The sequence below is a fragment of the Rhinopithecus bieti genome, unplaced genomic scaffold (genome assembly GCF_001698545.2).
Source record: "Rhinopithecus bieti isolate Rb0 unplaced genomic scaffold, ASM169854v2 scaffold_9383, whole genome shotgun sequence".
NCBI lineage: Eukaryota > Metazoa > Chordata > Mammalia > Primates > Cercopithecidae > Rhinopithecus > Rhinopithecus bieti.
The window spans coordinates 105,498-133,113 of NW_016806471.1; the positions used below are offsets into that span (position 1 = coordinate 105,498).

Consider the following 27,616-nt stretch of genomic DNA (forward strand, 5'->3'; position numbering starts at 1 on the left):
TGTGACGGAGTCTCACTCTGTCGCCCAGGCTGGGGCTCAGTGGCCGGATCTCAGCTCACTGCAAGCTCTACCTCCCAGGTTTATGCCATTCTCCTGCCTCAGCCTCCTGAGTAGCTGGGACTACAGGCGCCCACCACCTCGCCCGGCTAGTTTTTTTTTGTTTTTGTTTTGTGTGTGTGTTTTTTAGTAGAGACGGGGTTTCACCGTGTTAGCCAGGATGGTCTCGATCTCCTGACCTCGTGATACGCCCATCTCGGCCTCCCAAAGTGCTGGGATTACAGGCGTGAGCCACCGCGCCTGGCCTCTAGGGGTGCTTTTTTATGTCACTCTGAGCCCTTTGGATGGAGAGAGGCTTGTGAAGTGGCAAGCAAAGGAGCGTGCTGATGGGCATTCTGGTGATGTATCCTTATGCCATGTAATAGATCCCTGACGTCAGCGGCTTAAACACACTGTCATTTACTGTGCTTAGGGATCTGAGGGTAAGGACTGTGGCAGGGCAGAGGGGGGAACAAGGCTGTTCCCCATGGGGTCGGCTGGGTCCAGGGTAGTCACTCAGCTGCGCTCAGCTGGATGCGGGACCTAGCTGAGACTCTGGGACAAGTGACCCCTCCTACCCTAAGCGGCCTTTCCAGCAAAACAGGAGGGTGGGCTTCTTATGTGGCATCTTAGGGCTCCCAAGAGTATAAAAGCGGAAGTGGGCCAGGCACAGGGGCTCATGCCTGTAATCCCAGCACTTTGGGAGGCCAAGGTGGGAGGATGGCTCGAAGCCAGGAGTTTGAGACCAGCCTGGGCAACATAGTGCCTACCCCTGACTTCATCTCCACAAAAAAATTTAAAAATTAGCCAGGTATGGTGGTGCATGCTTGTGGTTCTAGCTACTTGGGGGGCTGAGGAAGGAGGATTGCTTGAGCCCACAAAGTCAAGGCCTCAGTAGGCCATGATCACACCACTGCACTCTCCAGCCTGGGTGACAGAGTGAGACCCTGCCTCAAATAATAGAATCAAAGTAGAAGCTGCTAGGCCTTCTGGGCTTAGGCTGACACTGGCAGCACATCACTCCTGTTGTATCCTATTGGTTAAAATGAATCTCTGGGCCTGCTCCAGTTAAAGAGGAAGGTGTAACCCAAGAGTGTGATTAGTGAGAGGCATGTTTTAGTGAGGTCACCAGCCTGGGCCAGGTCTAGGAGGAAGATGGGGAAGAGTTACCCCAAGTCGGACATGACCCCTTTGTCCCAAAGCTGGGGCTTCTGTGTTAATCAGAATTTGGCTCCTGTCCTGGCTCAGTGAGTTGAGCTTCTGCGTGGGCCCCTGCACCCTGGTCCTCCTGCCTCTCCAACCCGCAGTACTACTCTTTTCCCATCACAGGTGGGCAGGGAGCTGTGTGAACGCCTGCCCCCGAGACACGTTTCTAGTCCTTTCCTCCCTCCCACTCTTCTTGTGTCCTACCCTTGCCCCAAGTCTTCTCCTGCCTGCCTCTCCCCAGACCCCCCAGTCTACACTAACCTTCCCCACCTCAGAGGCCTTGTCATCTGCCCCTTTTGTGCCCCCTAGGCTGCCTTGCGATTTCAATTTCCTCATAACATGTCCCTTCTGTCTCCTGCCACCTGAGCAGCAGCCCTCTGGGCCTAGGCTGTGAGCCCGGGATAGTAGGGAAGGTTGTCAAGGGGGCACCAGGTAGGCTGGAACCAAGAAGGCTGGACAGATGGCCATGGTGGTGACTGCACCTGCCCCACCAGGGGGCCCTGGGGCAGTGGCAACTATAGCCATGCTGGTCTTTTGCCAATAGGCCATATGCGGTAGACCCAGGAGTTGGCTGGTGAGGTGAGCAGCCGGTGGGGCATGCGGTTTGGGTGGGGAGGGGCTATCTTTTGGAGAGGATGCTCTGACTCTACAGGGGCACCTGTCCCTGGGTCCCTTTTCCTCTCATTTCACAGATAAGGTCCCGGGGTAGGTGATGGGGGCAGGGGCCAGCTAAAGCCTATCTGACTCCTGGGCCCTCCTTTCCCACTGCCCTGTGCCGCCTTCCTCACCCCCCTCACTGGTGGAAGGGATGTCATCTTTCCTGTTCCAAGGGAAGAAGTGCCAGGGAGCTGCCACACCATAGCGAGGGGAGAGGAGGGCAGACACATGTGGCTCTAGAGAGCGTGAGAAATGGCATTCTTTATTCATAAATAAAAACATAAAATTGCAACAAATAGTTTACATGGCCAAAAAGTGACATCAAAAATAAAATGAAGCTGTCAAAAGCAAACCAAACCCAACAAGAAACCACAAAGAGAAAAACAACTATGTACATCTTCCAAATGCTGGTCTGTCCCAGCCCGCCTCTGCTGGGGGCTCCAGCTCTGCCTGCAGGCACAGCACGAAGCCCACCTTGCAGCGAGATGGGTGAGCAGCCTCGCTGGCCCAGGGGTACAGCCTCTGTCATGGCAGCACCCACTGCATGATGACTTGAGGTCTGCAGGGAAATCCCTCTCCCAAAGCTGCTGCTCCTACAGCCCGGCCTGGCTTAGTTTCGGGCAACTGTCTCACCTAAGACATGGCCCAGGATAGGACCAGGCACAGGAGGCTCAGCGAGTGCCTCCTTGGGGAGAGATGCCCCCCACATGCCAGTCTCATGTGAGCTCAGTGCTATAGGGGCTGCGAGTGCCTGGCAGGAGTTCACCAAGAGAGCTAGGAGGGAACCCCGTGAGAGTCCAGTCATTCCGAGGCCCAGCGGCAGAGTTCGATCCTTGGTGAGGTGGTGTGGAGCGCTGCTCTCTCCTGCAGGCATCCTCTGGGGACACAGCAGGTTGGTCCATTCGAGTGGGTCAGCGTGCCAGCAGGCGTGCCCAGAGGGAAGGGCAGGAAGACCACCCCATTTGGGGCCTGGGGCCAGGCTCTGTGCTTGGAGGCCTCTGCTGTCCAGAGCCTCTTTCCAGAGAGGCAGCATCTGGCATGGTCCAAGAATGGTGAGGGCGCTTTTGGACAGGGCGGGAAAGAACACCCACAGGAAGATGAGGGCGCGAGGTCGTGAGGTCACGGGACATCTGCATTCTAGTGCCACTGTGGGCCACTCTGGGGCCGGGGCTGGTGGCAGCCCAGGGAAGACATCTGCTACCTCGGATGTTGGACAAGGCCTGGGGGGAACACGTCTGGGCCGGCCTGGGCCAGGGCCATGGAGATACGGAGAAGGCTGCACTCCCCCGTGTATGGAGGGCACCGGGACACCATGGCGGAGCACAGCCTCTTGCCTCAGGGCCTTCCCCTCGGTGTGGCAGCCAATTCTTCTCAGGCAACGTCTGGGGGCAGAGCACTGGACTCTGGCTGCTCTTTCCTGGGGTGGGGGGGTCTCCAGCCAGGGGAGGGGGAGCCAGCCCTTTCCTTTCTCTCCATGGGCAGTCTCACTGGGAGGCAAAACTCAAACAAGGCACAGCCTGGTGGAAATGAAGGAAATGAGGGCCGGGGGGCAAGGAATGGGACATCTTTGACTTGGGTCTGAACTGTGCCCAATGGAGGGTACCGCTCTCAGGCAGGGAGGGACTTTTGGCTTGTAGATTCCAGGTTTAAACCTAGCTTGGGACTAAGAGCAATGGTTTGAAATTCTAGAAAACCTCCTCTGTCATTTGAGGATGGCACCGTTTAACCCCAGAGTCAGCCACAGAAAAGGTGACTCTGGCCTCAGCGCACACTCAGGGACGGGCTAGGGCCCATGAGGGCAGGGGGCAAGGAGAGAAGCATCTCCCCACCCCCACCTCAGGGTCTCTAAGGGCCAGGGGTGGGCGAGGCAGAAATGGGGACTGGCCTCGTACTCGCAAGTTCCCAGACGCTCCCCTCCTCATCTCAGCAGGCAGCAGGCACAGGCATGTGGGAAGGGCTGCTGTCCTGAGAACAGCAGCTGTGGCTACAGTCAAAAATAGCACATGGAACAGCCTGCTAGGTCTGGCTTGCTTCTGAAAAGACAAGAAAGCAAAAAAGAAAGAAAGAAAGAATAAAAGAAAAATCTGCCCAGGCACGGTGGCTCACATCTGTAATCTCAGCACTTTGGGAGGCCAAGGCAGGTGGATTGCTTGAGGCCAGAAGTTCGAGACCAGCTTTGGCAACAAAACGAGACCCCGTCCCTACAAAAAAAATGAAAAGTTAGCCAGGCATGTTGGCGTGCACCTGTAGTCCCAGCTAGCTGGAAGGCTGAGGCAGGAGGATTGCTTGAGCCCAGGAGTATGAGGCTGCAGTGAGCTATGATCATGCCACTGCACTCCAGCCTGGGGGACAGAGCAAGACCCTGTCTCATAAAAATAAAAATAAAATCCCTGAACCAAACAACAGAGAAATTCCCTTTTATCCTTCTCCACCACCTCCAGCTCTGCACATCTGCAGAGAAACCCTGGACTCCCTGGGGCACTGTCCAAGCTCCTGAGAAAGGAGCTGCTCTCTGGGTCCTTTAGTCTGGGACAAATGGGGGGCATGAGGTGGAGGGAGGATGGCTGGTGGCCAGGCTATGCACACTGCTGTGTATATGCCTCTTTTTCATCCTGCTTGGGGCTCTGGCTCTCTGGCACTCTGAGGAGCCGTCCTGACCTGTAGAAACCCAGAACTCAGCCCTGAAGGTGCTAAGGGGGGAAGGTGTGCCACCGAACCTGGCTGTAGGCAGAGGAGGAAAATGCCCAGATCACACATGTGCTGTCTTAGTGATATGAGCTCTTCTGGGTCAAGGAAAAGCTTGATTCTGGGGAAGGAAAAACATTCCAGAGTAGCCGCCGGCCACTGTGAACCAGGTAGGGACTCCCAGCCTCTGGCCCCAGCTGAACAGATGGGGAGGCTCCCTGAGGGCAACTGGAAAGCCACACCCTCTGGTTCATGGTGGCTTCAACCCTCCCTTCCCAGCACCCAGCCGGGGGTCTCAGGGTGTATGGCTTAAAGAAGAATGGTCACTGAGGTCAAAGGCCACTGGCTGTCCAGAGGCTGCTCAGCTCCCATTCGCAAGAACCAGTAAACAAGGACTGGGCCCCAGGGGTTGGCCATCACCCGCCACTGGTTCCCAACCCTTGGATTTTCCCTCTGCCCTCCTCTGGCTGTGGCAGCGTCTCCACACTGCGGGCTGCCTGGCTCTCCCCTCCTTCCTGTGGCTTGCTGGGCCCAGGACAGCCCTGAGGTTTCAAAGCCAGCTTCACCACAGCTCATTTCACCCCTACACCTCTGCGGCCAGAGGAGAATAGCTCAGGTTCTGATGGGGCCGGTTCCAAGGCTTCTGGTCATATATGGCTTCTTTCTATTTCCAAGGCATTCCGATGTGTCCAGGAGGAAAAAGTGGTTGGGATGAGAAGCGGAGGGGAGCCCCTATACTTGCTGTGGCCACCTTCCCTGGAGGAGGGGGAGAGGATATCTATTTTGAACAAAGGCCAAAGTTCAGGGAGCCCTCAACCAAAGCAGAGAGACCCCTGGACTCATCTCCTGGGAAAGCCAGAGGAGTCAGGGCCTGAGGCCTGGTGGGCTGCAGGGCTGGTGAACACTGGGAAATCAGAGAGAGAAGGAAAGGCCATCCTGCCCTCCCCTTGGGGGTCCTGGGTCTGTGTCCCAGGGATTGGTGTCTCTCAGAGGGGTCTGGGTTGCTGAGCAAGGGGGAGGCACAGGAGAGCCCTGCCTCCCAGTGCCAGGTCCCCAGACTCGCCTTCCCAGGCAGCCCCTCAGATCTCAGTGGCTATGATGTCCTCGTAGGGGATGTCAGCCCCTTCCAGGTCAACCTCCAAGGGCTCCCCGGCGCTGTCCCCGCGTGCCAGCTGCTGCAGGGCCTTCTCCAGGCGCTGGTTCCGCTGGTACATGGCCACGTAGCTCTGCTGCAGCTGCTTCTGGTACTGAATCACCTTCTCCTTCTCCTCCTTCCACACCAGCCGCTCGTGCTGGAAGCCCGAGGACATCTGGTCATGGCCTTGCCTCTCCTCCCGCAGCTCGGCCCGCAGCCGCTCCAGCTCCCGCTGCAAGGCGGGGACATCCTCGGGGAAGGTGGGTGGCACCATGTCGCGGGCCAGCACGGCCTGGGCCCGCAGCTCCTGCAGCTCCTGCTCCAGCAGGTTCACCTTCTCCCGCAGCAGCTCTGCCTCATTCTTCTTGCGCTGCAGCTCATTCTCACAGACCTCCAGCTCCAGGCCCTTGGTGCGCAGGGCCCCCTCCAGGTCCTGGGTCCTCAACTCCAGGCCCTCCAGCTTGCCCCGAGTGTCCTTCAGCTGCGCCTTGAGACCCAGGATCTCGCTAGCCTTGGCGTTCACCTCTGTCTGGGACTCCTTCAGCTGCTGCTTCAGGAGGGAGATCTCGCCAGACTTCTGGCACACCTGCCGAGGGTGGGATAGAGACAGAGCGCCAAGACGTGAGTGTCCTTACCCAGGGAACTGACAGCTCAGCTGCCTAAAATAACCAAGCCACTCCGGATGCGGTGGCCTGGTGTTAGGCATTCCAGCCTTTGTCCAATCTGAAAGTAAGCTGGACATTGCTGTGACCTTTTCCCCAGGTTATCGAGCTAGGTTAGATAGTAAACTGATAAAATAATCATCATCATGTATAATGACACATAGTATATTATTATTGCTGTTATTGGAGAAGAAGTCTCACTTTGTCCCCCAGGCTGGAGTGCAGTGGCGCGATCTTGGCTCACTGCAACCTCCGCCTCCCCTCCCGATTCTCCTGCCTCAGCCTCCCAAGTAGCTGGGATTACAGGCACCTGCCACCACGCCTAGCTGGTTTTTGTATTTTTAGTAGAGATGGGGTGTCATCATGTTGGCCAGGATGGTCTTGAATTCCTGACCTCAAGTGATCTGGCTGCCTCGGCCTCCCAAGTGCTGGGATTGCAGGTGTGAGTCACCACGCCTAGCCACACGTAAGTATATTATAAACATACTTTCACTAATAATTTATAGTGTTATTAAGTGCCAAGCCCTACATTTGCTCATCTATTCCTTACAACCCGATGAAGTAGGTACTATTATTAAGCTTCAATTTACATCAGTGAAACTGAGGCACAGAGAGGTTATGAGAAATAGCTGGTGAAGTGACCAGCCTGAGGGCTTATATATATATATTATATAAAGTATAAGAGTAAGGATCTGATCCTAACAGTTTAATCACTACACCCCATTGTCACCATGGCTAATGTATTTAGAATCACCTGGATCATAAGCGGTCAAGCTGAGGTTCAAAGCCAGGCCCATGCCTCAGCCATGACTGTGTCACTCCCTTCATGACATGAATACAGGGTTGGCCTTGGAATGAAATTCTTGGTCCCAAGCAGGCATCCTGGGTAGGGTCGGATTTTCTCCAGGACTGTGCAGTGTTTCACTGAGGGCAAGGGGACATTTCTACTGCGAAAGGAAATGTGAAGGTGGCTTCCAGGCTTGCTCCAAGAATCCATTTTGTAGAGCCACATGCTCTGGCCTTCATTCACTCTTACAATTCAGCCAGACTGGCCTTGGTCTCCCATGACCCCAAATGGCCAAGATCCAGAGACATATGGATCTAACCTGTGGCTTCGGTGTTCATCATTGCTGTTGGCCAAATTTTGATGGGGGATAGGAGTGGAAATAGAGAAGAGCAAGAGGAGAAGACAATGATTCCTCGTTTGGCAGATGTGGACTGGGCTATGCATCCAAACCAGCATGGTACTAGTCACCGGGTACAGCAGTGAATTTGCAATGTAGTCTTTTTTTTTTTTTTTTTTTTTTTTTTGAGACGAAGTCTCGCTCTGTCACCCGGGCTGGAGTGCAGTGGCCGGATCTCAGCTCACTGCAAGCTCCGCCTCCCGGGTTTACGCCATTCTCCTACCTCTGCCTCCCGAGTAGCTGGGACTACAGGCGCCCACCACCTCGCCCGGCTAGCTTTTTGTATTTTTTAGTAGAGACGGGGTTTCACCGTGTTAGCCAGGATGGTCTCGATCTCCTGACCTCGTGATCCGCCCGTCTCAGCCTCCCAAAGTGCTGGGATTACAGGCGTGAGCCACCGCGCCCGGCCTGCAATGTAGTCTTTACCCCAGTAGAGAGGAGAGAGGAGGGCTGGGTGCATGCAGGGGTGAGGTCAGAGGGTGTGGGCATAAACATGGATGACAGAAATCAGGCTGACACAGAGACCAATACAGTTGGTGTTAAATGGGGGTGATACAGCTGCCAGCAGCGGGCAAGTCAAACCACTGGTTGTTGACTTGCACATAGACAGGGGTTTGCGTGTAGACTGAGATTTGAACTCTGAACTGGGGGTGAGGCAGGCACGTGGACAGACCAAGCAGGGTGTGAGCATGTAAAGAGCCTCAATGACAGACTTGAACTCCATGGGTCATCCAGACCACCGGGCTGGTGAGAAAAGCTGGTTTCCCACTAATAGGATGCAGAGGTTATGGGGTTCTCCAGGACCGTCAGGTCTGGATGCCTCATTTCCAAGTGTGACCGGGTGAGTGAGTGAGTGTGTGTGAGTGTGTAAATGTGTGAGCGTGTGACTCTTTCCTTCCTCTCCTAGGTTTCCATCTCAGCTCATCAAATAGAAGTTCCACTTACACTTCTGCAAAGAGTGGCCACTTCCATCACTGAAACCTGCCACCAATGGGGTGTCTTTTCCTAGTGGGTGCGGTCCCTCCCTCCAAAGCAACAAATACATTCTGTGCTCTCTTGGGCTCCTGGCCCCGCGTGAACTCAGGCATAGCTTGTGCTTCTTCTGAGCCTACTGTGAGCAGACTGAAGGGAGGCTGGCCCACAGCCTGGCTGAGCCTTGGTTATCTGGCTTCCGGCTTCTTGGTTAATGGTTCACTCAGGGAAATTGAAATCTAGGGGCCATGAGGGTGATGGTGGGGATAGGAGGAAGCTCAGAAGTAAGTCGATCCCCCAACATGGTTTGCAGGGAACCCTTCTTTGGGTGATAAAACCAGCACGTGTGCCTCACTTGCCTGCACGGTCTGTGTTTGCACGCTATTGGCCAGCACCAGAAGGAGAGGAGGGGGACTGGCGCCAAACCGCTGACCACCCAAGCCCGTGAGCACTGCGTGGCCTCACCTCCCACTGGGTCTCCTCCAGCGCGGGGCCGAAGCTGGTCTTCTCCCTCTCGTAGGACCTGAGCTTGGTCTCCAGCAGGTCCTGCTCCTTCATGAGGCTCTCGAGCTCCTGCCGGAGCTGCCGCTTTTCCTGCTGAAGCTGCAGTACCTGCAGGTGCAGGACCTGCTGTGCGCGCTGGCTCTTCTGTGAGGCCTGCTTGAGCTTGCTGCCGCCTTTGGGCTCCGGGCCCTCCGGTTCGTCCCTGCAGCGCCGCGGCCGCTCCTCGTAGGCCAGGCTGGAGGCGAACTCCTTCTCCTCGAAGCTGCGCTGCAGTTTCTGGAGTGCGCCTTCCCTCTCCAATAGCTTCTGCTCCAGCTCCTGGATGCTGCACTCGTCCGTGGAGATGGGGGAGCGGACGCATGAGGGGCCCTTGTCTGCCTTGTTCGGGTGGCCCAGCTTGCTACCTCCGTCAGAGAAAGACAGAGCCTTCAGGCTCATCATGTTGCTGTCCTGGAGGATGATGCCCTGGGTGATGTTGTGGGCAGAGCCCCCAAAACGGCTGGTGGGTCCCACGGGTGTGACCAGCGGGTCCAGCTGGTAGCTGCTGCTGGTGCTGTGTGTAGGCAGGCTGGACATGGAGTTCCGGCCGGAGTCAGACAGCGCCCCAGAGCACAGGCCAGGCTTCAGCTCCTGCTCCTTGGGCTTGTCTGGAGGGGCGGGGTGCAGCTGGTGACTGGCACTCTCCGGGGAGGAGTGCAGGATGGCCCCTGACCGCGGCAGCACAGGCTTGAAGGCTGTGGGCCTCACTGCACCCTTCTCGGAGCCCTGTAGAGGAAAAGGACTGCGGTGATTCATGCCTCCCCTGCACGCACATTGCACCCTCCCTCCCCGGGCACGTGTGCCGACCTTGAGCCAATCTGGGTTCTCTGAGCACATGCAGCACCCCTCTCGGTCACTTGTCTTAGCATACCTTGCCTGTTGCTTTGAAGCAGCTGAATGTGATAAATCTCTCTTAGGAAAGAAAAAACCCTAATGGTGACTTGGGCACTTTGTTCCATGAAATAGCAACCTGCCACCAGCTTGTGCCAGCCCTCCTGAGGTGACAAACACCATCTTGAGGCTCTAGGTCTCTGTGTGGAGCAGGTTAGGACATTAGGCTGGCCCAGCTTGCTGTCCCTCTCTAGGTCCGTCCCTTCTTCCTGTTCACTGCCTCTTCCATTAAGCCTGGAGCAATCACATGGACCTGGTCTCCTTCCGGGGTTGGGAGGCTCACTCCAAATCACAATCCTTTTTTAAAACTGTAATTTTCCCTGGTAAAGTGCTTTGCAGTTTACAAGCCCCTTAGTTTGAAAAGCTGAATGCTCTATGCAAACATAAGAGGCTCTTTCCTACTCAATCAAAACCGGGGATTCATTTCCCCAGGGCAAGGGGCAAAGGACTGAATAGGAAAATTGATTTCAGGGTCCACTCGCAGGACGCATGAGGGCTCGGGCTGGTGTGAGGGCTGGATTTCTGAGTGCCTGGGCCTCTTTTGCCCTCATCTCTGGTAAATGGATGACAAAATTCCAGCCTGTATTCAAAGATGCCTCCAGGCGCAGCTTGAGCAAGGAGCTAATGCACACCAGGGCAGCAGATGAGAAGACCCCACCCACCCGCACCAGTCTTCTGGGGAGAGAAGTGGTTAACTCCCGGCCTGCATCCGTTTCATCTGTGCTTCTAGATGAGAACAGGGCTCCCTCTCCTTCCCGAGGCGTCCTGCGTTGACAATCCAGCTACATTTCAGTGGGACTCCAGTCAGCTTACATGTCCCCTGTGCTCTTTGCTTATGGGCTGACCTGAGACTTGTGCTTCAGGGGACTGAGCAATGCTCCGATTCCTTTGTGCAACCTTTGATCTCTGTGGTGTGGCCACAGGCTTCTGCCGCACCCCTGCCGCTCTGGCTTTTTGGAGTCTAAATGCTCAGGTCACCACTCCCCCTGAACTCCCAGGCTCTCCACCCCCATTTTGCTTTCTCCGGCCTTTCCAACCCACTCACCCTTGCCAGCGACCCCCACTTACCATTTCTAGCTGATTGGAGAAGGGCATGAGCTTGGGGGGTGTGGACGGGTCAAAGTCCACCCCAGCCTGGCCCCCTAAGTCCCCGCTGGACAGCGCCGTGTAATCTGGGTGGTGCGAGCCCCGGGCTTTCTGGCTGACCTTGATGTAGAAGAAGTCTTCGCTCTTGCCCATTTTGGAGCTGGACTTGCCATGACCCGAGTCCTGGGAGAAGCCAAACCTCAGCAGCCCGTCGGAATACCGGTTGAGCTTCTTGAGGTGGGAGGACTTGCGCAGCTTGTACTGCGAAGCCCGGCAATGCTTGCTGTGGAAGCTGTGGCCGGAGATGAGGCTACTGACGCTGCCCATAGTGACTCGGGGCTGAGGATGGGGCAGGGCGAGGCGGGCACCCGGAGAGGCTGCGGCAGCAAGGGGCAGTCCTGGCTCCGCGAGGGGACTGAGGTCATAGCAAAGCCCTCACAGAGCCTGTGAGAGCTGTAGACCTGGAAGAAGACACAAGACAGAAGTCAGCGTGGGTGGGAGTGGTCACAGCACAGTGCTTATTCCGACTTCCAAATCTGGGCAGTAAAGAAACCCATGTCAGAGCCCAGCACTGTCTCCACCAGCGGGTGCTCTGTTCCTTCTTCCTTTGTCTGATAATTCAACAAACATTCACCAGGAGCCCACTTCAGGTGAGCCTCTACTCTAAACACTCAGGACCAGCAAGTGACTAACCTGTAACAGCCTCTGCATTCCTGGAACTTAGGGTTACAGTGGTGTGGAGAGGCCAGAAGCAAACCAATGTATACTGTAGCAAGTGGTACCAGTGCTGCGGGGGAAACTGGAGCAGAGAACAGAACAGAATTCTGGGAGGCGGCTGTTTTATGCAGGAAGATCTCTTTTGTTAGGGTAGCATTTTAAAAGGCCTCAAGAAAATGAGGGGGGTGCCAGGCATGCTGGTTCATGCGTGTAATCCCAGCACTCTGTGAGGCTAAGGTGGGCAGGTTGCTTATGTCCAGGAGTCTGAGACCAGCCTGGGCAATTTAGAGAAACCCCGTTTCTACTAAAAATACAAAAATTAGCTGGGCATGGTGGTGCACACCTGTAATCCCAGCTACTTGGGAGGGTGAGGTGGGAGAATCATCTGAGCCCCGGGGATCAAGGCTGCAGTGAGCCGCAATCGTGCCACTGCACTCCAGCCTGGGTGGACAGAGTGACACCCCGACTCAAAAAAAAAGAAAAAGAAAGAAAAGAAAATGAGGTACAAGCATATGAAAATCTCAGGGGAGAAGGGTTACCAAAAGAAGCCCAGGTATAAAAGCCTGAGTCCCTGAGGCGGAGGGAGCTTGGCTGTGTGAGACCTGCACGGCAAGCAGACTGGCTGGAGAGCCATTAGCAAGGCTGGGAAGGAGAAACAGAAACCAGGAGCCAGCAGACACCAGACAACAAGGACGCTGTGCGGCTGTAAGAGCTCTGGCTTTCTTGGGTTGAGACAAGGAGCCCTTGGATGACTTTAAGCAGATGACACCTGGATCTGCCTTAGGTTGGGGAAGGTTACTCTGGCTTCCAGGTGGGGAAGAGGCTTTTGAGGAGATGGGGATAGAACTGTTGGCCGATTACAGACTAATAGAGCTAGTCTAGGGTGGTAGTTGTGGATTAAGTTTTAGATGTGGCGGTGGCTCATGTCTGTAATCCCAGCATTTTGGGAGGCCAAGGCAGGAGGATCACTTGAGGCCAGGAGTTCAAGACCAGTCTGGGCAACAGAGTGAGACCCTGTCTCTAAAAAGCAGTTTTCAATGTAATTTTGAGGTTGAGCTGATAGGACTTGCTAAAGGATCAGATGTAGGGAGTGAACCAAAGAGAGGAGTCAGAGATGATGCCAAAGAGAGGAGTCTGGTTGAAGACATTCAGTTTGCAAAGCCTATCTGGCATCCAGGGAGTGATGGAGAGTAGGCAGGAGGGTGAGTGGGCAGCTGCTGGGAGCTGCAGATGCACTTGTCAGAGCTGGGAGTGTGGAAGTGGCTATGAGACTAGACGGGGTCACCAAATAGTGGATGCAGAGAGACAAGAGAAGCCTGAGGATGGTTAACATGGAGTACTTAGCATCCAGAGGTCAGGCAGGTTAGGAGAAGTAAGGAAGAGTAGCAGAGGTTTTCAGGGTGATGCGGATATAGAAGACCTAAGAAAGTCAAGTCAAGAAATTGTTTCCTAAAAATGGTGTTAAATGGTCAGGCGCAATGGCTCATGCCTGTAATCCCAGCACTTTGGGAGGCCTAGGCAGAGGGATCACCTGAGGTCAGGAGTTCAAAGACCGGCCTGACCAACATGGTGAAAGCCCGTCTCTACTAAAAATACAAAAAATTGGCCTGGCAAATTGGACATGGTGGCATGCACCTGTAGTGCCAGCTACTCAGGAAGCTGAGGAACCCAGGAGGCAGAGGTTGCAGTGAGCTGAGATCACACCACTGCACTCCAGCCTGGGCAACAGAGTGAGATCCTGTCTCAAAAAAAAAAAAAAAAAAAAAAACAAGGTGTCAAGTGCTGCTGAAGTCAGACAACAATTGAGAATTAGTCAATGCATTTGGCCATGTGGAGATCTTTGGTAACCTTGACAAAAGCAGTCATTACAGCCTGAATGTTGAGAAGTACCCAGCTGACTTGGTGTGCATTCTAGTTACATCACCTGCCAGCTATGACATGGAAGGTAAACTGTTCAACATCTTTAACCTTCAGTGTTACAAAGTAATTCTAATATATCCTTATTTTTTTTTTTTTTTTTTATTTTTTGATATGGAGTCTCGCTCTGTCGCCCAGGCCGGAGTGCAGTGGTATGATCTTGGCTCACTGCAACCTCTGCCTCCTGTGTTCAAGTGATTCTCCCACCTCAGCCTCCCAGGTTGCTGGGATTACAGTTGAGCACCACCATGCCTAGCTAACCTTTGTATTTTTACTAGAGACGGGGTTTTGCCATGTTGGACAGGCTAGTCTCGAACTCCTGACCTCAGGTGATCCACCTGCCTCCCAAAGTGCCAGGATTGCAGGCGTGAGCCACCAGACTGGGCATTTTTTTTTTTTTTTAAGTAATAGGATAGCATCTAATAATCAATGCTTAAACAATAACAACCTTGTCAGTCACCAGACAGGAGAAATTGGGATGTCAATGCCAGCACATGTGCAGATTCAGGCAAATCTCTAAGTTTAGATCACACGATTTTCAAAGCTAGAAAAGGTTGTGTGATTGTCATGCACCATGAAGTATTTCTTAGTTAAAAGACAGATGATCCAATTAAGAGGGGGAAAGTCACAAGTTTAATAAACCAGGAGATGTGGAAGGAGCCTCTGTTCTTTGCTCAGCTCTAAATTACACCATCCATCCTAAAGGGGCTAAAGAAATCCCAGGTGGAACATGGAGAACTGCATGGACACAGCTGAAAGGGAGCCAGAAACTCTCTGACTCTGTTTTTTAATTTTAATTTTATTCTACATATATTTTGTACAATTAGCAGTTGTGCATGGAGACTCTGTGACTCTGAATATCTAGGCTTTGATTCAAACTTGCATTAGTATCCTGAAGAATAAAGAGGTTATGTTATGAATGAATATGTTCTGTATTTCATTAGGAAAAGCACAAGACAATGAAACTTCATCGTATAAGTTTAATACATGTTTTGATGTGAAAAGCTTTTATTGAATCGATGGCTTTGTAGACTCAAGGAAACACAGTGAAGCCTACCTCATAGGATCATTATGAGAAATTTAAGAAATACCACCATAAGATAACAGCTCTGGAACATTTACTCAATAGTTAGTACATAGTAGGCACTCAGTAAATGCTAGGCATTCTTATTAGTATGTGTTACCTATTGTCCTTGCCAGCATCCATCATCCCTAAGGATTTTGGGATCTTCAATGTCCACACTCACTTTCCAAAACTAGTCCTTTCCTTCTAAATGGAACCTTTCTGCCTCCCATTCCTGCGAGATGTGACTTAGGAGCACAGGGTAGCTCTGCTGAAATAAACTTGACACTGCTAAAATGTGTTTTCATCCCCCTAGGTCATCCATCTCTAGCTTAGCTGAGACCTCTAGGTCCTATGGGGAGAAAATACTACTCTGGTCCACGTGCAGGGGTGTCATTTTGGGCCAAAAGACCCTCCCATGCAATACACATTGACAAGCAGCTCTACCTGCAGTGCTGTACAGACCAGACCATCGGCTGCGGCATGGCAGGAGTTTGATTTGAAAATCAATCTCTCTGAGGTTTCTTCATTTACAAAATGGAAACATTAATATTACATAGGAACATTAGGGAGATGCAACAAACGAACAGAAGGAAAATACAATGCCCAGCACGTGGTAGGCGGTCTTCAGATGTGTGCACGGTATGTGTTGCCTTCAAGCCTGTGACACCGCTGGAGGCTATCAACAACATCGGTGCTAAACGGATCTGTTTATGGCTCTCATCCATCTCCTCTCACCTCCATCTCCTCTCACCTGGGCCTTTCCCCAGGTGTCTTTCCCCAGTCTGTTCATCAGACACATCTGAAGCGTCCAGGTCATAGCACTTCTTAATGGAAACCCTTGCAGGCTTCCCACTGTGTTAGAGTACAATGCGGACTCCTAACCTTGTCCTGCATGTCCACAGGGACAGCCACACTCATCTCCTTCCTGGTGGGTGAACACACAAAGCCTTGACCCATCTAGGAGTCTCTGCACTTGCTGCTACTTCCCCTGCCTGGAATTCTCCTCCTGGGCTCTTCACATACATCAGCCTTCACATACATCATTTTCTAGTTCTCAACTTGAGTCTCACCTCCGCAAGGTGGCTTTCTCCAGTTACCTTGAAACCCCTGCATCCCTCCCCCATTACTTTCTACCAACCTGTTTATTCCCTACGTAATGCTTGCTCTCACCTGTACTAAACTTATTATTTTTTACTTATTTTTAAATTTTACAAACAAAGTCTCATTCTGTCATCCAAGCTGGAGTGCAGCAGGTAACAGTGATCACAGCTCACTGCAGCCTCCAACTCCTGGGCTCAAGTGATCCTCCCACCTTAGCCTCCAGAGTAGATGGGATGATGGCACATGCCATTACTCGTGGCTAATTAAAAAATTCTTTTGTAGAGATGGGGTCTCTTGCTATGTTGCCCATGCCAGTCTTAAACTCCTAACCTCAAGCTATCCTCCCACCTTGGCCTCCCAAAGCACCGGGATTACAGGTGTGAGCCACCACATCCAGCCATATCTTATTTATTTATTTATTTTTAATCAAGACAGAGTCTCACTCTGTCACCCGGGCTGGAGTGCAGTGGCATAATCTCGGCCTACTGCAAATTTAGGGTTTATTGTGTGTATCTCTACCAGAATATGAGCTCTCTGAGAGCAATGGTTTTTGTGTCTTAGAACAAAAAAAGGGAGGCTGAGGCACAGACTCAAGAGGTAGGATGCCGTGGCCCTGGCCACTCAGTGACCAGTGACAGAGGTGGGATTGGAACCCATGCCCAAATGCCACAATCTCCATGCTAAAGTCACACGCTGCGATTGGGGACTGTAGGTGAGATCCAGAGATGTTAGGGTTCCTGTTCCAGATAGCGAAATGAGCTTCCTGGGTTAGGAAGAGGAAGCCTAGAGGAGGAATCAAAAGCAGACTTCTCTAGCCGAGCTTCATTTCCCTTTTGGGCCAATGCCAGCAAGGTTGTAGGTACTCGGAAGCTCTGCTATTCACCTGGGCAGCAGCCCTGTGCTGCGTCCTAGAGGGTCAAGAGGAAGAAGATGGACAATGCCAGGAGCCCAGGAGAGGGGTGGCTGAAGAATGGCCACCTCCAGGCCTCCTGAGAGCATTTCTGTCCCTCAGCCCAGACACCCAGCTCGCCACTCCCCAGCTCTCGACACACAGAGGAGCTTTGAAGTTTGAGGCGACTTTGGGATCCACTTGAAGCTAAGCTAATCACCTTTAAGCGTCTAGACTTGTTTCACTGTCAACTTGGAGACAGCGTTACACAAAACTCAGCTGTGTTCCATCCTGGTTCCCAAATCCATCTTCTCACCTGCCCCCATCCACCCTGCTGTCTCTGCCCTGCATAAGAACAGGGTCAACAGACACATTTTTATTTCTGGGAAACAAATTCCCCTTGACTGGGAGTACCTACTTGGGGTGAAAACAAGACATCACATAGATGTTGGGGATTCGGGAAGGGGACAGGAAGAGGGAAGGATGGAGAGAAGGCAAAGGAACGGCAGAGCCTCACACTCCACATGGCATGGTGACCTGCTACGTGAGTTCCTATGGAAGGAATCCAGCTAGAGTTGGACTTTAGACCTTAGGAGAAGAGAGGAAAAAGAGGAACCCAAAGCAGCTGGTGGAAAGGGACCATCCAGCCTACCCTTCTCAGAATCCAGCCCCAGGACCAGTCCCAGCCCTCACACCCCTCCTGACACGATCTCCCATCTGCTAGCCCACCTCACTGTGGGTGGCTGCTCCACCAGAACGGGGAGGGGCCCCAGATATTATGGGAAGCCCTCACTTTTGAGCGGCTTCTACTCAAAAGTAGTGTGAGCACCTAAGCTGCCCCGTCCCCAACCCCATTCTGCATTTTCCTTCCCAAAAGAAACCAAGGCTCAAGACAAAGTGACAGCTGCCTCGGAAGGTCCCTTTCTGGAATGTGGAGATAGAGGCATGGAGTTGCAAAGTGTTTTTCTGGATGCAGAGAGGTGTGAACTAACCTGACTAATCCTCCCATCCCAAACCAACAGTCTCCGTCTCATGAGTTGAAGCAGCTATGCCTTGGCCCAAGCCAAGTCCAGGGTTCTGGCTGGGAAGGGGAGTGGAGGATGCACACAAGCCCTCCTCCTCCTCTGCCGCCATGCAGTGTGAAGAGGTCACTCCCCAAGCCGGAGATGCTCAGCCTCCAGCCACCCCGCCTCCTGCCTCCCACTCAGCTTCTGTTATTTCCCCTCCTGCTCCCTGACATCCTTCCCTCCTTCTCCCCCTCTCCATCCTACACCTCCTCCCCTAAGCTGTAAGGAGCAGGGGAAAGGCTGCCAGCACTCAGCGGTGAGCTCACGGCTGTGCTGTGCTTCTGGTATCTCTGCAGTCTGCACTTGCCCCCTCTTTACCCCATCCATTCCCTCCAACACTTTTGACCTTTGCAGGCCCACAACAATGCAAGTGTTGTGCTGGCCACTCCCCAAGCCCACCCAGCCAAGCGTGTCCTCAATAACTGCTGTGCCAAGTAGGCTGTTGGCAGGATTGAGCTGATGGGGCTGCACTGTGGGGGTACATTTGGTCATTTATCCAACAAATATTTATTCAGCATCTGACATGGGCTAAGTACTATGCAAAATGTACAGGATCAGGTGAGGAAGAGGGGAGGGGAGAAGGAAGCAGAATAGTTACCGAATGGTAGATAAAAGCAAAAGAACAGGGAGGACAGGTGTGTGTGTGTACATGTGTGCACGTCTGTGTGCATGTGCGAACGTGTGTGTGTATATGTGTGCATGTGTGTCTGCTACTTTAGATGGAGTGGCCAGGAAAGCCTCTGAGAAGATGACATTTGAGAAGAGCCAGCCTGATAAAGTGGTTTTGTAAAATGATTCGCTCATCGGGAACAGCAGGTGCAAAGGCACTGAGGTCTGCATGAACTTGGGCTTTGTGTCAGAGCAGCAGTTCTCAAATGGGGGTAGTTTGGCAGGACCTGGAGACAAGACATTTCTGCTTGTCATGATGGGGGTGCTACTATTATTCAGTGAGTAGAGGCCAGTGATGCTGTTAAACATCCTACAATGAATGCACACGATAGCCCCAAGACAGAGAATGATTTCATCCAAAATGTCAATGGTTCTGTGGTTAAGAAACTTGGTTTGCGGGGAAGAGAAGGAAAATATGAGTTTAAAACCCCAGCTGAGTCACTGATTCAGTGTGACCGTGGGCATGCTACATAACCTCTCTATGCCTCAGTTTCCTCACTTGTAATATGAAGGTAACCACACGGGCTCTGCCACATGACTTCAGTAGGGAGAGAAAAGGAAGTAGGAGCTTAGAAAGCATTTTGAAAAGTCCCCAGTGCTGGTCATTGTTAATATTCTTTCTCATTATTACTTCCCAGGAGAGCTCGCTGCGATGCTCTGTTGATTTGGGAAGCACTGCGGGGCTGGACTCCCAGGGCAGAAGCTGGCCTGGCCATAGAGGTCTTAGTGCCACTGCCCATACCATAACCACGTTGAACTTGGAAGCAGGCGGAGACTGGGCAGGGAGATGTGGGTCTTCCCTTCACTGGTGCAGAGCTTCCAGCCCCCTCTGGGCTCAATTTCCAACCACAGCACAAGGGTCTGGATTCATTTCAGTCTTTTTTTTTTTTTTTTTTTTTTGGGACCCCTTAAGAATTTAATGAGAGCTGTCAACCCCTCTTCAGAAAATGCACCCGCCTCCAACATTTTGGCTCTGACTTCTAAGGGTTCCCTGACCCCTAATGCCCCTTGACTGACCTAGTTTAAAAACATTAATACATCCTGCTCTGGGGGATAGAACATGAACTTTGGAGAGGAACAAATAACGTGGTCTTGGATTACTGACTTCACTTTAAGGACTCCCTGCTTCCCTTTAGGAACTGGAGAGACCATTGGAAGTGAAACCAAAGCAAATGTGCTGCATCCTCTCAAGGCAGCCCCATCCCTCCACAGACTCCAGCCTGCAGCCAGTCCAATCCCCAAGAGGTGGGCGGACCTTAGACCACTCAAAGTGGGGTACGAGGTGGAAGAAGGGGTCTGGGCGGTCAGATGGGCAGGCCCTCTGGACTAGCAAGCAGGGCTCAGGGAACAGTGTCTCCCGAAGGCTCGCCCGATGCTCATTGGACATCCCACACGGCAGCTTCCTTTTCCTTGTGTTTAACAAATTTTTAAGATATGGAAATATGTACAAAAATAACCCAGTACCCCATGCAGAATCGACGATTGTTAAAATGTTGCCATATTTGTTTCAGACATGAAACAAACATCTCGGAGTTGGAGTCCCCATTCCCTATTCCTTCTCCCCACTCCTAACGGTAATCTCTCTCCCTAGGGGGAAAATTCTCATGATTTGAGTGGGAACATTTTTGGAGCATTAAACATATTTTAATGTCTATGATACTATATGTTTTTCACTTTACATAAATGGTATCGTGTCATATATATCATTCTGCAACCTTGATTGTTTTACTCGACCTTTTATTTGATACTTGGGATCCATTCATGTTGACAGCATGTAGAGCTAGATCTTCCCATTTACCCGCTGTGTAATATTCCACCTCATTTCTTTCACTATTCCCTATTTAGATGTTTCCATTCTGTTGCAAAAACTCTCTTACATATGATTATTTTTCCACATGTGAAAGCTTTACTAAGATTTATTTTATTGGGCTCTCAGAAGCTGTCAATTTTCAAAGTCACCTTCCCTAAATTGTCCGGGTGAGGTGACATCTAGGAACCCTATTAGCCAAGACATCAAAGGAAGGCAGCAGCAGTGAGACAGAGAGCCCCTGAGTCACACTTGGCTGTGTTACCCTAGGGGAGGGGAGGAGAAGTTGCTGTTACTCAGAAGAGTGGCACTGGCAGAACTGAGGCCCAGGGAGCAGCCCTGTGACCAGGTGTGGTGAGCAGAGGAGTTGACCTGCTGCCGGTAAGAGGAGCCCCCTGCTCTGCGGCAGCCTGGAACCCGAGGCACAACCAGCCAGGCAGGACCTCGGCTGTCCTCTGCCCCAAATGCTTCACTACACCCTGAGGCCAGAGCAGAAAAGGGATTTGCCAAGCTCATATCACAAATTCCAGGCTCCAACCCTGTATTCTGTCTATTTGACGAACAGGACAGGGCCAACTGGGTTTCATTTCCAGCTGAGGGGAAGAGGGAGAGGGGAGAAAGAGCAGCTCCTGATCTACCTGGGCACATGTGGAAAGCGGAGGTGTGGGGTGTGTACGTGTGTGTGTCAGGTTGTCTGATACAAATGGGAGTCCAGCCTGTTGGGCTCACCGTGCTGCTCCAATCAGAGACGGTCACCCTGTGGGTTCAAGTGCCTGGAAGGCAGAGGAGGCCGCGGCTGCAGTCCCAGGTCAGGGAGCAAGCTGTCTCCAGGAATGGCCGGTGGTTGCTGGGCAGGGATCAGAGTTCTGCCTGTAGCTCTCTCCTTCCTACTGGGGCAGCATCACCAGCCCAGGGTAATTTCTAATCTTAGCCATGGGAACCACGCCTTTGCATTTTCATGCTCAGTTCCATCTGTGCAACCTGGAGAACTTCACACTCACTATTATTCATTCACATTGTCCCCCAGGGTAGCGGCATGGCAAGCATCATGTTGACTGCAGAGAAAAAGAGGAGCAAGACCTCTCATAAAGAACTTGCATCTCAGCTAGGCATAGTGGCTCATGTCTATAATCCCAGCACTTTGGGAGGCCAAGGCAGGAGGATGGCTTGAGGTCAGGAGTTCGAGACCAGCCTGGGAAAAACTGTGAGACCCTCCCTGCCATGTCTACAAAAGATTTTTTTAAAAAATGAGCCAGGCACAGTGTCACAATGCCTATAGTCCCAGCTATTTGGTAGGCTGAGGTAGGAGGATTGCTTGAGCCTAGGAGTTGGAGGTTGCAGTGAGCTGTGATCATGCCACTGCACTCCAGCCTGGGCAACAGAAAGACTCTGTCAAAAAAAAAAAAAAAAAAGCTGGGGAGAAAACAACAACAAACAAGAATCTCATCATGAAACCTCAGCTTCCTTTCCAAGAAAGAATGCAGCCCTGTTTCAGGCCTGGCTCCCATCTCCCTGCTCTGGGCAGAGGGCAGGAAGTTCCCTCGGCCACAGTTGCTCCTTAGCTGCTCAGCTCCCTGCGACCCTCAGCCTGCAGACAGCTCTTGCATCATCTAACTTTTCAGGGGTGAAAGTCTGTCATCCCACTTATCTTTAAACCCTCTTGAAGGCAGAGATAGGGCTAAAGCTTCTTTGTATCACACACAGGGTCAAACACAGTGCTCAGAATACAATAGGTGCTCAATAATTTTTTTTTTTTTTTTTTTTAGAGACAGAGTCTCACTCTGTTATCCAGGCTGGAGTGCAGTGGTGCAATCATAGCTCACTGCAACCTCAACCTCCCAGGCTCAAGAGATCCTCCTGCCTCTGCATCCCGAGTAGCTAGGACTACAGATATAAGCTACCATAACTGTCTAATTTTTAAATTTTATGTAGAGATAGGGCAGTGCTTGCTATGTTGCCTAGGCTGGTCTCCAACTCCTGGGCTCAAGTGATCCTCCTGCCTTGGCCACCCAAAGCGCTGGAATTACCAGTGTGAGCCACCACGCCTGCCCCTCAAGAAATATTTTTAATAAAATCAGCTCATAAGGAGGCACAGTGACTACTGACCTCGTCCACAGAAAGGAATCTGAGGTCCCGGGAGGGCATGTGACTTAAACTGGGGTCTCCACATATGTAGATAATGAAGGCAAGTCTTTACTACCAGAACCCAAATCTGGTTTTCACCTGAACAGTCATCACTTAGACTTTGAGACAACTGGTCACCCAGGGGGAAGTGCATCCATCCCCTTCCTCAACAACCAATCCTGTTCAGAGTTTTGGACCAAGACAAAAAAAAAAAAAAAAAAAATACAAGGCAGAGTTTCTGTTTTGTAGGATCTGCTTGAGAGATCTGACAGCTATGTACACCTAAACAAAAGAGTTCAAAAGCACCACGAATTTAACTGAAAATACAGCTTTCTTAGGAATTTGCTGAGTTAGAGCCAGTTTGTCTCTGCCTCTAGCAGGTAAGTGGTTTTTAATTTTTTCTTTTGTAGAAAAGGAGGTGAAAGTTACTCTCTCGGCGAGGCATGGTGGCTCACACCTATAATCCCAGCACTTTGGGATGCCAAGGGGGGCAGATCACCTGAGCTCAGGAGTTCAAGACCAGCCTGGCCAACATATCTCTACTAAAAATACAAAAATTAGCCAGGCATGGTGGTGCGCACCTGTAGTCCCAGCCACTCAGGAGGCTGAGGCAGGCGAACTGCTTGAACCTGGGAGGCAGAGGTTGCAGTGAGCCAAGATTGCACCACTGCACTCCAGCCTGGGCAACAAAGTGAGACTCCATCTCAAAAAAAAAAAAAAAAAAAAAAGTTACTCTTTTATGTGCTTCACCTCACAGGTGCCCTGGTGGAAGATGCTGTCTGGGCTGTCAGGTAACCTGGTTTCTGGCATTGTCCTTGTGTTCTTTTCCTCCAGGTTCTTTGTCCCCAGGGTGCTGAGAGCCCAGGAGTGCAGACCTGCTCTCCATGTTGGGGGCTGGATAACAGAGAGGTGCGGGAGTCAGGGGGTGCTGCAGTCAGGGAACCAGACACAGTTGTAGGTCCTTAGGAGGAAACCATCAGGCATCATTCATCAGAAATCACACTTGGTTTTTCGCTTGTTTGTTTTTTGAGATAGAGTCTCACTCTGTCGCCAGGCTGGGTGCAGTGGTGGCGATCTCGGCTCACTGCAACCTCTGCCTCTCGGGTTCAAGTAAGTCTCCTGCCTCAGCCTCCCAAGCAGCTGGGACTACAGGCGCACACCACCACACCCAGCTAATTTTTTTGTTTTTAGTAGAGACGGGGTTTCACCATGTTGGCCAGGATGGTCTCGATCTCTTGACCTTATGATCCACCCGCCTCAGCCTCCCAAAGTACTGGGATTACAGGCATGAGCCACCGTGACCGGCCCAGACCTCACACTTTGGCACACACTTTACTTGCATGTTCGCATTAGGCCCTAGACAAAAGATACCAGACCAATGGATCTGCTGTATCATCAGGCATACGATTCCATCTTTCAGGGTCTCCATTTCCTCATGTGTCACATAAGCACAGTTGATACCATCACCCAGCCACTGACAGGATTAAATGCAATCACAGATATAAAAATGCTTGACCAGTGAGAACAGTACACGTTGGATGCATTGAAACCGAAGTGCACGTGAAATTATACAGCAGTATGGAAAGATGCTAGAATTAGATCCCCGCATTTCTTGAAGTTAAAAGTGCAGGTCCTTTAGGAAGGACTCCCCACCCCCATCCCCACCCCCACTCCCATTTTACCAGACCTGCCTCACGGCCTCCAGGAGCGCAGCTGCTCTTGTAGAGATGTGAGAGCTGTCCCCAGGCATCTGCCAGCTGGGGCTGGGGGGCCCAGGCTGCACCAGACTGGTGGGCGGGCCTCCAGCCAGCTCCCCAGCAGAGGTCTCTCTGGGGCTGAATGGGGCACGTGCCCACGGCTAATTGACTCCCCTTTTATGATGATTCTCCCCATTCCCCCTCCCCCCACACATACTCTGCCCGATTCAGCTTTCCTTATCTGGAATTCCTCCTCCTGTTTGTATTCCTTGTCCTTGACCCTTCCTCCCATTTGCTGCTCTAGATGAGGGGGAAAGGGGTCAGGGGGCCAGGGCTGGGGCAGGGGTGAGCCTTTGAGCTAGTTAATCATCTCAGCCCAGGCTGCAAACCTCCCCGTGCTCAATTTGCAGACGCCTGAAGGGCTACATGAGCAAAGCTCGATACAGATTTTCTGAGTGAATGCATGAATGAAAAAGAGGCGAGAGTGGAGGAGGAAGGGGGTGGGGGAACGTGGGCAACATGAGGAGGGGCTGAGGTTGCTGAGGTGCTGGGAAGAGAGGCTGCTGGTGGGTTGGGAGCAGGGGCCCACGCAGCTCTCAGTTAAGTGCACTTGGATTCCGTGGAAAGGCAGAAAGTGAAAGGGAAATCGCTGGCAGGCTGAGTCATTCCATCGGGTCGAACAATCGGAAGCAATTCGGCTTCCCACTGCTCTGGAGGAATCAAAAGCCACTCTGCCGGGCGGGCTTTTGTGCGCAGGTTGTCAGCGTTCAGCTGCCGGGGAGCCTTCCTCCGTCCCGGTGGGCAGCTTGTGTCTTAGCAGCGTTGATTGACACTTCTCCCCAGGAACAAGATTACCCACCAATCCCAACCTGCCCTTCCCCCTTCCAAAAATAAAGCCACAGTTACATGCAAAGCTCATGCAAATTTCACCCTGCTGCTGTTTGTGCTGCGGCTGGTCCCACGTGAGAGAGCAGAAGGCAGGCTCATCCGCATTCATGGCTTGGACACCAGGGCCCAAGTGAGCCAGGCACCGCCGGAGGAAGGGAGCCTCTTCCGACGACCCGTGATACAGATCTTAAACCGGGGAGTGGGTGTAATCTCGAGGAGGGCTAGGCATCTGGCTAGACTCCCTCCCATCTTACCTGGACAGACAGAGACTGGAACCTAGGAGCAGATGGGACTCTGGAGGCCAGAATGTTGGGGGCAGATGGCCCCCTGCCTGCCAGGTTTTTAACACCCAGAGTGGAGACTAAGTGGGCACCCCTGGAAAGTGAATTTAAAGATCCCAGGTCTGAGTCTGAGTGATGAATCGACATGAACCAACAGGGCCTTGGATGGGAATTGAAACATAGGTTTTACCCATTGACCAACTCGGTATTCTGAGGCCAGGTTCAAGTTCAGTAGGGAAGAATCAATGGAAACTGAGCGATGGCATGCATGGGCAAGGAGAAGGGGAGTGGAGCTGCTGTGAGCTCCCTAGGCAGGTTGACACCTGATTAGCTTTTGGCAAATCCGACAATCCCAGATTGGATGGGAACTCTCTCAACGGATCTCTGACTTTGTCGGATCCTTTGTAGCTCCCCTCTCTCCAAAATTCTGATCTTCCCTCACCGTCCCCAGGTCCACACTGTGGTCCTCTTCACTCTCTAGACCAGGGTCTTCCATGGAAGGAAGTGCAGCAGGTGCACGACTCTCCATTTCATGCCAGGAGATGGGATGGGCACAGGAGCCTCTCACTAATGGGCACCTTCAAGCAGACAGAGGGTGTTGGGGCCCCTTCAGGGCATCACAGAGGTACCCACCTCCTTACTCCAACTGTGCCTGAAGCCCTTCCTGAGCGGGCAGGACCAGGCGTCCCAGGCAGTCAAATGAGTTGGCACGAGATCACAGATGGAACCACAGAATGGAGAAAAGCTGTTAAGGCCAGCAATGCTTCAGTGCTCCACGAGGCCCACAGAGGGTAGGTGACGTGTCCTAGGCCACTCAGCAAGGCAGGGGCAGAGCTGGGCTGGAAGCCTGACCACCCCCCCTACCCCAGCTCCCTCCCCAGTGCTCTTTCCTCTTACATCGTGCTTTCACAATAGAGTAGGAAGGAGGCATAGGTGGAGGGGGAAGCTCATTCTATGCTGAGAGGCATTGCTACAAAAATACTCCCATCAGACCAAGGATGAAGCCAAGTCTCCCGCCCTGCACCCCAGCAGCCTGCGGCCTCCTGTGTCATCAGCCATCAACAGTGGCTGAGGGCAGGTGATAAGTGCTGTCTTTCCATGGAAAATCAAGGGCAATTTGGAGCTTGCGAGTTTGGATGGGGGAAGAGCATGACGAAGGGCAGAGGTGGCGAGACAGCGTAGGAAAGAAACAGGCAGCCTGGAAAGCCCTCTGACGCCTCTGCCACCCCTGGGAGGGCTCTGCTTTGGGCAGGGAAGAGGGAGAACTTAGGACAAAAGGCGCAAACTCCTCCAGGAGGTGGGCAGGTGTGGGAGAAGATGAAGGGTGGAGGAAACACAGTACAAGTTTTAAAGATGCTCCCTCCCCTTCTGGCCTTACCCTTCACCCCTACTGCAGTATGGCTCACCTTTTAGATGTACTGAGTGTGTCGCGCGCGCGCGTGTGTGTGTGTGGTGGGGTGAGGGGTGGAGCAGGGAGACCTGGTTGATTTCAGATTTCTGGGTTTCGGAACCCAGAAAGGATTGGAATCGAGGAAGTCCCACCAGGAGGCACAGCTCAGATTCCTGAGTTTGGGTGCTGGAAATGACCTGGTGTGGCACGAAGAGTTTAACCTGGTCCCTCAGCGAGGGCAGCTTTGGGTACCTGGCACTGTCTGTGTGTGCCTGAGTGTATTTTTGTGTGCTTAACAGCATGGGAGTCTGTGTGCACAAGCCAGGAAGCCTGTGGCCATTCCCAACGAGTCTCCACCTGTCCTGAGTTAAAGCTCTCTTGGTACCCTTTGATGTGTCTGGCTGAGGAATTTTGACTTCTGTGTCACCTCTGCCCTGATTCCTCAAGTTCCCTGCCTCCTCCTCCAAGGCTCCTCGGTGAACTAGAGGCTCACATTTAGTACAGGAGCCACTGAGCCTGGGTTGAGCATCTGGCCATGTCTCCACTCTCCTGGAGCCTGCAGACCCCATAGCCCCTGACAGTGAGATAATTAACCTCTTGTTAGAAGCCCAGGGCTCCTGCAGTGTTGGCCCCCAGCTGCCACCTAAGTCCCTCAGCTGTGTCCCCTCTGTCTCCGTGAACCTTCCTGGTGAATGTTACCAGCTGGCAAGGCCAGAGGTGCTTAAAGAGGCTCCGAAGAGCCACCTGTAGACGCCAGCACATCAGGGTCACTCCCGCTTTGCTCCTGAACCTCCTTGTCCTTCTGGCCCCGGTGATGCCAAGCGGCTTATAGGCCCCACATGCCATCCTCTCAGTACTTTCCCACCTACTCTTCCCTCTGCCAGGAACAACCTCCCTGACCGTGGCTGCTTCACCAGTGCAGGGATGGTGAGAAAGCGCCTTTCCC

The 27,616-nt window shown here is 52.5% G+C and overlaps 1 protein-coding gene across 1 annotated transcript in view; it reads right to left on the reverse strand.

The window, feature by feature from the left end:
• Positions 1-2,142: 2,142 nt before the first annotated feature.
• Positions 2,143-27,616, reverse strand: part of LZTS1 (leucine zipper tumor suppressor 1) — a 56,848-nt gene continuing 31,374 nt past the window's right edge. Inside the window, exons 2-4 of the mRNA XM_017876743.1 lie at positions 11,040-11,518; positions 9,003-9,806; positions 2,143-6,305 (exon numbers count right to left, since the gene is read on the reverse strand). Of these exons, the coding sequence (XP_017732232.1) occupies positions 5,664-6,305; positions 9,003-9,806; positions 11,040-11,384 (1,791 nt within the window). The 5' untranslated portion in view covers positions 11,385-11,518 and the 3' untranslated portion in view covers positions 2,143-5,663. The remainder of the gene's footprint in view (positions 6,306-9,002; positions 9,807-11,039; positions 11,519-27,616) is intronic.